At 33.8% G+C, this 12,502-nt stretch overlaps 1 protein-coding gene across 1 annotated transcript; it reads right to left on the minus strand.

Moving 5' to 3' along the window:
• Positions 1–3,972: 3,972 nt before the first annotated feature.
• Positions 3,973–5,043, minus strand: LOC114733083 (putative disease resistance protein RGA4). Its single transcript, XM_028920491.1, has one exon. The coding sequence runs from the start codon at positions 5,041–5,043 to the stop codon at positions 3,973–3,975; it is 1,071 nt and encodes a 356-aa protein (XP_028776324.1).
• Between the last annotated feature and the right edge of the window lie 7,459 nt (positions 5,044–12,502).

Genomic DNA, 12,502 nt, shown 5'->3' on the forward strand with positions numbered 1-12,502 from the left:
ATATTAAAGTTAAGCATTTGCTTATATTTTTCTACTCCTCACATATTTTCCCGCAATTGTGAACTTAATTATGGTTATAATGTATCATCAATCTCCTGAATTTGGTGTCGAATGAGAGATTGTGACGTTGTCGAGTAAGAGTGAGAATGGGACGTTGTGAGGAAGAGGTCTGAGTGCAAAACTGAGTGAAAGAAGATAATTTATATAAAATTTTTGATGTAAAATTTTTTCAATATATGATCATTTTTTTAGAAGTAACAAGTATAAAATTATCTTTATTTTAAATTAGATATATCTATCAAAATAAAAATTTGTCTAAAATATAAAATAAATTTAAACTAGATCTTGATCATGTAAAATTAATTTGGATGGTTGGCCTTGATCAATCAGATTGTATAATGAATCATAATTCTTCTTCAGCTATGCACATATAAACAGCTCTGAATAATGAGCAAGAAAGTCAATAAAAGATACACCTCCTTGCTGAAAGCGATGTACATGTCTTTTTAATCCCCTTCCTATTCCCTCTTGTTTCTCGCTATTTAAAAGTGAGAATTTTGTAAACATAACTCTTTTTAGAATGAAGTTATCATTAGAAAATTTTGAGATGTGCTCATGAAATGAACAGTAATATGATGCTGAGCTTAATCATATCATGGATAGAATATTCAACGTATTAAGAATTCTAGAGCTCAACCATAACCAGTCCAAAAGCCCCAAAAAAAAAAACTAATAAATATTAAGAATTCTAATTTGGTTCTGCTTCCTTCAGCATCACTTTGGCGGTGATGTGAAGAGTGGGAGACTATTGGACTTTTATTAATTAAAGAAGCTTTTAACTCAAAACAGTGCGAAGAGTATATAATACAAGCATTTTGAAGTGGAATAATTTTAACGCATAATACGTGATCTCAATTAAGCACATAGACAATATCAAATCCACAAAATATAAAAAGTCTACATCAGTACAATTTCGAAACACAACTAAGAAACAATAAACAGAATTAATCGTAGGTAAAAATTATTTTTAAAACAGTTCAAATCACAACTTTGAAGATCCCATAATGCACAAGAAATAGAATTTGGACTTGCAGCAGCAGCAACATCTTTTCTTGAACGCACAAACACTTGAGGACTGCAAGAGAAGGAAGAAAAAGGCAAATACCAAGTTAGAATATGAAAAGAGTACATTTGAATGAGCTCATATTAATTGTTCCAACTGGCAGTTGCAATTTGGGTCCTGAATATCTATCAATGAAATAAAGCTTATAGTGATTGGTCCTGAACCAACTACAGACATTAATAGATTAAAAAGAGTAGAATGGAGTTGAAGGTACTAAAGACCTTGATTTTGTTGAAATGGATGATAACATAACCCATTATTTATTCACCAATTAACATGTGGTATGTGAGCAAGTACTGGCCAATCCAGGCCACACCCTCTAATTTTTGTCTGTATGTCTCCTTTAAAACCAAGCAACCGATGACATCAAAATGTTGCAATGATGGGAGACTCTTTATCGAGTCTGAAAGTGATGCCAAAACAATGCAGTCCCAGAGGCTTAGCGTTTGTGATGATGTGAGTCTTCCAATAGACTCTGGAAGTGATGCCAAAGAAATGTAGTTGGAGAGGTTTAGAAATTGCAATGATGTGAGATTTCTAATAGACTCTGGAAGTAATGCCAAAAAAATAACAACTACTGAAGGTTAGTTCTTGTAATGATGTGAGACTCCATATCCACTCTGACAACCATTTGCCAAAAACTTTGTAAATAGACAGTAATCTGATTGTGTGACGTGGCTCTAAAACTTCTAAAATTATCTCATCCTCATCATGCACATTTTCTCCCATAAGTCCACATCTTAAGGTCAATACTCCAAGATATGACATGTAAAGCAGAGACTATGATGACTCAACCTCCTTTGCATTTCTCCGCTGCCTTCTCAAATTTGTAATCTCCAAATGTCTCCTCAAACAGATCAGATCACGTAGCTCACTTATCCTTGCACCACCACTACCACTCACTTCGTTCTCCACAAATGTTGTCAGTGTTTGGAGATTAATCAAACACCCCAAACCACTTGGCATGCATATCAAGCTCTCACAATAATCCAATTCAAGATGTCTCAGTCTTACAAATCTCTTCAAGTCACCAGGAAGTTTTATTAAAAATTGACAAACATTAAGTATTAGAGTCAGCAAGTTATGCAACTTGGTAATTCCTCATGAGAGCTTCTTAAGTGGCTCATTATTACTTAAGTTAACATATCTTAAATGCTTCAAGTTTATGATACTTTTTGGAATTTGCAATTATTGATTCGTAAGAACTAATACACGTAGCTGCTTCGGAAGTGATGTTGTAGACCCACAAATTAGATTAAAAACTTTTGATGAAGAGTGACTTGGGATAAATTTCCATTGTCCTTTTACCGACAAAATTGTTCTCATTTTCTTTATCTTGATATTACCAAGTGGAGACTTCCCAAAATTGTCAAGATGACTTCACATATGACAAATCCCATCACCAGAGTTCTCAATTTCTATCCTTTCACTTGTGACAATGTAACTCTCATTTTTACTGATTGATTGTACTAGATCATGTATGAGGTCATGCATCTTACACCATCCTATGTCACCAAAAAAATCTCTCATCACATCTTGAAACAAGAACCTTGATAATAACTATTTGGAATACGCGTCACTAACATCTTCTAAGGACCTATTTTTATCTAAGGGTTAAACGAATCCCTCAGCTATCCATAGCTGAATAAGTATTGTTCTCTCAATCTTATAATCTTTTGGAATTAGAGAGCAAAATGCAAAGAAATTTTTTAAATGGGAGGGAAGATGATCATAACTAAGTTTAAGGATGAAAAAGATTTTGTTGTCCTCAGAATCTATAGTTGCAAGTTCGTTATCCCTAAAATATGACCATTCACTCACTTCTAACTCTTTGTTAAACAATGGGATACCAATGGTTCTTATTGTAAGTGGAACTCCTACATATTTTCTCACAATATCACTACAAAAAAATAGACTTTAAACAACAACTTTTGGCGGCGACAGAAAAAGTCGCCGCTGAAAGTCCACTTTTGCGGTTTTTTTATTGCTGAAAGGTATACTTTCAACGGTGACAAAAAATTTGCCGCTGAAGGTCCACTTTTTGCGGTGACTTTTTTTGTCACTGTTGAAAGTCCACTTTTTGCAGTTTTTTTTACTACTGAAAGGTATACTTTCAGCGGTGACTTTTTAGTGTCGTCGCTAAAGGTCTGACTTTCAGCGGTGACTTTCTAATATCGGCGCTGAAAGTATAATCTAATAATATAAATTTTATTTTACAATAATAATAAACAAATTCAATCCAACTCAGCGGCAAGATGATTGGACACGAAAAGAGGTGGTCACAAGTTCGAACCCTGAAGAAGACACATTTAAGGTGAAAATATTTGGACGGTGACGTGGCAGGGAGGGGTGATGTGGCATGAGAGTGGTGATGTGGCAATGACGTGGAGGTGGCCGACGATGACATGGAGGTGGCTAGTGGTGACGTGGCATCCGATAGATGATGATGTGGTAACCGGCAACGATGAGGTGGAGGTGGCCAGTAATGATGTGGCGTCGATAGTGATGACGTGGCGTCAGTAAAGCCAATTTTTCTTAAGCATTACTTTCAGTGGCGACAAAAAAGACGCCGCTGAAAGTCACTTTTGGCGGCGACAGATTGTCACCATTGAAAGTTCTTTCAATGGCGACAATAAGGTCGCCGCTGAAACCAGCTTTTAGCGGTGACAAATGTCGCTGCTGAAGCTTTTAAAAGTCGTTGCTGAAAGTGTCTTTCAGCGGTGACCTTTTTTATCAGTATCACCACTGAAAGTTTTCAACCACGGTCGTTACGGCTACTACGTTGCCACTGAAAACTTTCAGCGGCGACTTTTATACTTTCAGTGGCAACTTTTTGTCGCCGCCGAAAGTCAATTTTTTTGTAGTGTATCCTTTTCCATCCCCACCAACTTGTGATCATAAGGTTCTTTCCCATCCCCAAAAACCACTCTACAAAATAGCTCCCAAGAGTTACCTTCATCCAAATCTTTCAAGGAAAGAGGCGGATGCGTGCCTATTGTATCTGCCACTTCCACACTGCTTGTAGTGACAACGATCATACTCCCTTTTCTTCCAGCCCTGAACAAGTTTTCTAATTTAAGCCATTCCCCACGATCCTTAATATTCCAAACATCATCTAACACAAGTTGAAGAAATTTCCCCTCAATTTTATGTCTCAGCTCTCGGGATGCTTGATGCGCCTTAGCAGGTGTTTCCTGCTCAATAATCTTTTTAGCTAACATGTTATTGCTAAGTGCATGGGATTTATCAGATACAAAAAGCCACGTCATAACCTCAAAATGATTTTTGATAGCCACATCATTATACACTTGTTGAGCAAGTGTCGTTTTTCCCGATCCTCCAATTCCAACTATGGGAACTACCGAGACATCATTTTTAAGATTAGAGTTTAAAAGGGTACTAACAAGACGCATTCTTTCCTCGTCTCTCCCTACAACATCTTCTTCGCTCACAAACAGGTCGGTTCGTCTCCATTCATGAGACTCATTCGAAGTACTCAAAGAGCTCTCATGTAATAGAAATGAATTCTCCTCATCAGAAATCTCGTCTAGTTTCTTCCTAATTGCCCTAATTTTCCATCCCATTTTATGAGCACAAACAAGTCGGTTTGATTTGGAGAAGAATATGTGTGCCTCCTTCGCCATTTTATCTTTGGTCATCACTTCCCTTGTTAGCTCCTCAGCGGAGTAGGTATTCAACAAGTCTTCAGCATCAAGCAGCATATCTCTCAGCTTCTGTAGCCAATCATTGATCGCTTCAACTTTCGTGGCCTTTCTCTTAGCATCACGAAGCACGGCTCTGATTCCAGTGACCTTCCTCTTCGTAGTCTCCAAATCATCTTGGAAGTTGCAAAGAGGGTCAAGCTCTTTGGCAGCTAAAGAGCCCAGTAGCCCAATGACATTCTCAGCAAGGGCTTCCATTGATGATCGATGGCAAATTCAAATGGGGTTTGTATGATGAGGAGAGTAATTGGAATAAACACACCGCTGACTGAATACAATTTGTGTAATAATCAGAGACATAATAAGAAACTACAATGCTTATATCCTAATATGGAGAGGTTCAGTCACGGGATTCAGCTTCAAGGCTAAGCAATTACACCTCAAAATTTAGAATAAGAGAAGCAATAGTCTTCTATAGAGGAGGAATTAACGCGGATAGTGAGGAGAAAGGCGGCGTGCGTACAGAGAGAAGTTAGATAACAAGCTAGATATCTTGACTAGTTGCTGGTTTTTTTATTGGGACTACTTAGGAGTTTCTTTTCCTAGTTTGTTTGTTTTTTTTTTTTTCAAAAGAAAAACCAGGCTTGCTTTTGTATCTGGAGAAAAATAACAAGTTAGATATCTTGACTACTTGCTGGCTTTTTGCTGTTAGTTGGGATATTAGGAGTCTCTTTTCCTAGTTTATTTCTTTTTTATTTTTTTTAAAAAAAAGCCTGGGCTTGCCTTTGTATCTGAAAAAAATAACAAGTTAGAATGTTAGATCACCTCTCCACTTGTTTATGGCATTTCCTTCCACTTGTCGAATCCACACCCTTCATCAAATTTATTGGTGAAGAAAAATCATTCACGTAAATGGATAGTTCTGTTTTGTGAAAATGCCATGGTATTCTGTTCTTAAAAAGGGAAATCAAAAGAATAGAAATAAAAAAGTGGAGGTCTTATGTTTGTTTTTTAAAAGCGCAAGATATTAAAATTCAAGTAGCACTGTGCCATCAAAACAGTGAACCAATCTTGTGGCTGTATTTCTTTTTCATTTTAAATTAAATCAAAATATTATATGTAATCCTAAAAATATAATATTTAAATAAAAATAGATTAATTCATAAGTAAATAGCATCACACCATTTACATAGGAATTATTTTTAATAGATTTGATTTGATGAAGCGTGTGGCGTCGCGTGGATTAGAGAAGTGGACGGAATTTGACCACAAAGAATTGGAGAGGTTCCGCGCTCAGTCCATCCTAATGTCCAACTCCGTATCACTCGGAGCCGCCCGGGCCCTCTCCCTTTCTTTTTCTTCTATTCCCTTCCACTTTCCTAATCCTGACCCTTGCTTTAATCTATAACCGAAAAAACACATAAACGTGATATTTAAATAATATTTGGATGGAAACCAAATTATAATTTAAAAAATAATTTTACGATGTACGAAGTAAATATGTAAAGAAATTTACTTTAATTTACAAAAAAATATTTTTCAAAAACACTTTTAGTTTATGCCAAATACCCCCCTTAGTACCTTCTCATTGCACACTTTAAAAACTCTCTCTTTCGTTTTTATCCCTCCTCCACGCCCTCGCTTTCTGTCTATGCTTTTTCCTCCTTTTTTTCTTTATCTTATTCTCTCTCTAGCTTTTCACTCCAAAACCACAGAGGACGAGGATAAATAATATACAGCCCCTTCGACTTATAAAAGAAAATTCTTGCTAAAGAAGCTAGAAAAACGCAGAAGGCACTATATATTTTATTATAGGCAAAAATTAGAATAATAAAAATATTACACCAAAGTCATAAATTTTTTTGAAAAAATTGCATGCCAATCGATTGAGATAGTAGAAAACATTTAGTTAAAGGAGGCCGTATAAAATTGTTGTTTCTTACGTATAGAATAATGACAATTTTTACGGTTTTTTTAATAACTTTGATTGGATGGGAGGAATAACAGTTGGCCATAACTTTTTATGGCGTTGGCGTTTTGTTCCTTGTGAATTTAAAGATGAACAATAGAAGACAATAAATAAGGGAGAGAGAAAAAAGACAGAGTAAAGAAAGGGCGTGGGGGAAGAGAGAGGGTTTTTAATTTTTAGAGTGTGTGATGTGAAGGTATTACATGTCATCTGCATTTGCGTTTTTTCAGCAGAGATTAGATGAAGGGTCAAGATTAGGAAAGTGAAAGGAAATGGACGAAAAAGAAATAGAGAGATCTAGGAACACATACAAGATTCGTTACCACAAAAAAGATTATGGTAACCCCATCATTAACTACTTCATTTATGAATTTCATAATAATAGAAATACATGTCCTACCAAGACAGAATTTGTAACTTCCTATCTTCTTACCTAGCAGGCAAAGATTTACCTCCATGGAAAGGATGATTCATTCGGATCAACACGAGAATCCAACCACATTGCATTGACAGTGCCACACTGGATCTGAATTCTTTGTATTTCCTTTTCCAGTACTCCCAACAGAAAATGCCAGAACTATAATAACGTTCGTAATTAAAGAGAATGTTAATGGAAAGTAGACAGTTAATTAGTTCTAAAACAAGGAATCGAAAATTATTGAGAAAGGAAAGAATCAGAGGCTCAGTGTGAAAAAGAATGGAGACAAATCACAAAAGCATGCTTGTCTTATCGGAGAGGAAATGGCATTTTTTGGCCGGAGAGATGAATTCATATACTTATCTTGCTCAAAGACAATGATATGACCTCATCGTTATGTGTCATGATATAAAAATGAATAGCTTAGATACTTTTTTTGCCGTTAAATATCAAAATTATATGAGTGCTATATCAATGTCAATAAGATATTCAAAGTCAAATTAAATTAAGGTTAAGGTGCATCCAGTATTACAAAGTATTTTCTTAGGTATATCTAGCACTCTCAAATATTTTGAGATGTATCCAGTATCCTGAAATATTTTTTCAAGTACATCCAACACTTATATATCTTTTGGTGCATCTAATATCCTAACATATTTGTTTTGCACTACAAAAAAACAGCTGATTAGCGACGGAATTTGCGACGAAAACAAATTCCGTCGCTAATTTCTGACGGAATTGCGACGGAAATTCCGTCGCTAATTTTTTCGACGCATTAGTGAAGGAATTTTTCCGTCACTAATATTAGCGACGGATTAGCGACGGAATTTCTGTCCGTTGCTAAATTCAGTAGCTAATCCGTCAGAAAATCTGTCAGTAAATATTTAGTGACGGAATTTCTGTCCGTCGCTAAATTCAGTCGCTAATCCGTCAGAAAATTTGTTCGTTGTTTGTCATAGAAGTTTTTGTCACTAATAACGTCACTAATTCTGTCGCTAATTCTATTCCGTCGCAATTCCGTCACTAATTTTAAATTTCGTTATTTTAAATTATAATCTTACAAAAATTATATTATAACAATTAAGAATATAATGATTTAAAAACATTTTTAATTATAAAATAAATTGATATACTTATGGAGTTGGCGTTAATGAAGATATTGTCATGATTCATGTCATCATTATGTATATACTGAAAATAGAAAGATAATTTCTTAGAAAACTTATTTATATTTTGTTAAAATAAATTCCTCTTGATTATTAATAATAATTAAAAAATACAATAAGAATATTAATAACTTTTTTATACAAACTAATATAAGAAAGAAATAATTTTATCATATGTAAAATATATTGAAATATATAATATATAATAGAAATTCAAAACGATTTAATAAATTTATATGAATGCAAATTAATATTGAAGTGAATTTTGAATTTCAATCATTAAACAATAAAATTTAATCACGATATAATTAATACCCATGATAGATTGATTTTGGTCTTAATACAAAAACAAATGGTATATATAAAAAATTTTAAGAAATAAATTACCTAGGATATATATACAAGCAGGAGAATACTGTTTATCATAATCTATTCAAATCATTTAATTTTTTATATAGAATAATTTATTTATTATTTTTATTATAGTAGTTATTTTTTGAATAACAAGATTTTTTGACTAATTATAAATGATTTTCTTCAAATATATAAAACATATATAGATAATATAATATAATGTAATATAATACATATATCATTAAATTGTATATCTTATCAATGTTAATTAAAAAATAAATTTAAAAAATATTTATAAAAAAATTATTTATGATTTAAAATTCAAGATTAGTGCGGTTAGAAATTAAAATTATATTAAAATTATTTTTTAAAAAATAAAAAATTATAAAACAAATATTGAAAAATTATTTTTTCATTAAAATAGTTATGATTAAAATTATCATATAGTATATTTTTAGTTTTTAATAATATATATAATTGTTTGTGTAAAATAATATTATATATTTTTAATTTTACATAATAAGTCAACAGGTTCATTGCAGCTCAACTGGTAAAGCCGCACACGCGCATAGAGGAGGTCCTGGGTTCGTGCCATGGAAAAGTCACTTTGAAGAGGGAATTATATGGTGGTGACACGTGGCAGGCAAAGGTGACATGTGATGTGGTAGCAAAGGTGATGTGGCAGCACACTTGACTAAATAACCGAATAATGCTAACAACGAACCGAAACCGAATGTAGTTAACTAACCGAACCGAATTAACCGAAATATATTTGGTTCGGTTAGTGGGCTTATTCAGTTATTGGGCTTTTTTTTTTGTTCCAAGTATCATACCAGTAGCCAACCAACGGAATAAAAGTCCAAACAATAATATTCCTTTTGGGCAATACAATGCATAAAACGATGTTAATTAAAATGTAGAACAACTTTCACACGCTTTTCCAAAACCCAAGCTTCGCATCTTCAATTAAAATCATCAAAATAGGACCGCTTATAAATTAAGTCATGAAGTTGAATACAAGCTTGATTCGTTGTGGGCAATAAAATCATCCAAGTGAGGTTAATTAATCAGTCTTTTCAAGCGCGAAGTATCAAGTAAACTAGATTGCTGAATAGCGCGAAGTATCAAGTAAACTAGATTGCTGAATTAATGGATGTCTCACCCACCTTCCACACGCTGATTTCACAGCCCCTGTTCCTTTCTTTATCATTAACCCTGTTTTCATTTAAGAAAATCTTGGCCGACATTTCTGTTTAACATAACTTGTGAAACATAAATAAATTAAATTATTCACAAATATGTATATCTAAACACACTATCATAGTTAAATCAGTTGGAGATGTTTACATCTATCATAAAATTATATTCATCATTAATAAACCACCAATGATGTCAAACATTGTTGGACATTCGATGATCTTTCTATATATATGTATAGTGCGTTTTCAGGATGAGACTATAGCTGGTCTGAAAGTGGCAGCTAGAAAAGTAGAGAGACTAGAGAGAACACACAATGTATAGGGTTAATTTACTAATAATGGTTTTGGGACCATATTCTAAATTTTGACCACGTGAAAAGGCTACTTGAGAGGCGAGAGCGATTTCCTTCTTATCACAATTCACACCTGAGAAGATTCCACATTGTCAGAGCCCCCCTAAAAAAAATATTAGAGCGATGAATTAGGGGAGAGAAAGAAGACTAAAATTTTTGAACTATGGCATATGTCTTACCTCACAATAACGAAGATTGAAATGCAAGAGAACCAGGGGAATCTGACTGGGATGCGACGAGCAACAGCCAAGGAGGGAGGAGATTGCGGCGAGTAGCGCGGTGTGAATCCGAACTTTGTGACGGTCAAGGAGTGAAGATCGGAACTTAAGAGCAAAGGTCGAAGAAGGAGAGGAGAACTAGAGATGGGAGAAGAAGGCTGCAACTGCGACGATGCGACCTACAAGATTTAGGGCTTGAGATGGGAGTGAAAGGCTATGGGAGAGAGTGATGGTGTGAGGACTAAGGAGGCGGAAAAGCAGTCCCGAGCGTGTAAAAAGAAAATAGGGAGAAGTATTAAAAAAATAAAAAATAGTTGTTTTTAAATAATTTCGGTTATTCGGTTCTAACCGAATTATTTTTAAAGAAACCAAACCGAAAACCGAAAAAACCAAAAAAAAAATAACCGAAAAAAAAAACTGAATTGAGTTTGGTTCGGTTCGGTATTCGGTTTCAGTTCGGTTTTGTTCACCGCTATGTGAGGTGGTAGCACACCTGGCAAGCAGAGGTGAGATGGCAGCACACGTGGCAGGTAGAGGTGAGGTGGCAGAGACACATGGAGGTGGTCCCAGTGATGACTTGGCAATTGGTAAAAGTGCCACATGGCATTTTATTTTATTTTTAAAAAAATCGGGTTAGCGACGGAAAAATTCCGTCGCTAATTTGTGACAAAAATTTCTGTCAAGAATTAGCGATGCAAAATTTCTGTCGGTAATTAGCGACGGAATTTTCCGTCACTAATTAGTGACAGAATTTCAATTCTGTCACTAATCAATTAGCAACAAAGAAATTAGCGACGAAACAAATTCCGTCGCTAATCCGTCGCTAAATAAAAAATTCCGTCGCTAAAAGCATGTTTTTTTTGTAGTGTTGGGTGCATCTAGCACACTAAATTAATAGTAGTATAATTTTTCAATATATAGACATATTCTTCTCTTTCTAAAAATACTTATTTTTATGGAGAATTAACATTTCTTTTATAATATCTTCATATATATTGTAAATATTTTGATCGAAAGGAGTATGAATAACTTCATATTTGAAGAGAATTTCATTCTTTTATGCGAAGCTTAAACAAATAACAAAGAACAAGAACAAATAATAGAGAAGAGGAAGATAAGGATCCTTAATTGAATGATCCATGATGTAGCAGTTTTTTTTTTTCATTATTTATGTTATTTAAAAATTCGCTCATTAAATTCAAAAGCAGGTGGAAATAAAGTTAACTTTATACAAGTGACATTACATTCGAAGGAAATATGTAACATTAAGGGGAAAAATTATGCCATCATATAAATTATTGTCCTTATCGGATAACAAAGGCGTCAAGAAAAGAATACACGTTACTTCTGCCATTTTATTTTCAACAGGACAAATTCCTCTTTCCGTTTGAGATAAACTCTTGATGAGAAGAATTAATTTGTCTGAGAGAAAAGAATAACGAGATTCTCATGCCTACTTTAATAAATAACTTATTCTCATACATTAATAAATAGTTTCATGAAAGTGGGGGTTGTGTGAGAGAGAGATTTTCAAGTTAAAAATAGTATTTATTCATGAACTCCTTAAGTTATAAATCTGTTTGATATTTTTTGAATAGCAAAATTACAATGACATTTCTACTTTCTAAAAAGAATGTTACAGGAAAATCACCTTTTTATGATATACTATCTCCGCTTCTAATTATAAGACCTCATTTGTAATTTATAAACGAGATTTTATAATTAGGACTGAAAGTAGTGTGTGTGTATATATCAAATATTTAGATTTGATTTTCCAACCCCATATATGCAGGGATCTTCAAGCCTCAAACAAGGAATCTCAAAGCCAAATTTAAAGTTTGTGCGAACTATGAGAGCCAAATTATGAATTTTCCCATGTTATTTATTTTAACAAATAATAAAGAACCTCGAAGAAGTGAATAATGTGATATAATATGTGTGTGTGTTTAATTATAAGAAAATTTTATTTTCATTAAACATTGGTAAGTCAATGGCGCATAAAATAGAGAAAATGACCAAAACAAGCTTGAAAATAGAAAA

The sequence above is a fragment of the Neltuma alba genome, unplaced genomic scaffold (assembly GCF_004799145.2).
Source record: "Neltuma alba isolate B1F8T4 unplaced genomic scaffold, ASM479914v2 tig00012964_pilon, whole genome shotgun sequence".
NCBI lineage: Eukaryota > Viridiplantae > Streptophyta > Magnoliopsida > Fabales > Fabaceae > Neltuma > Neltuma alba.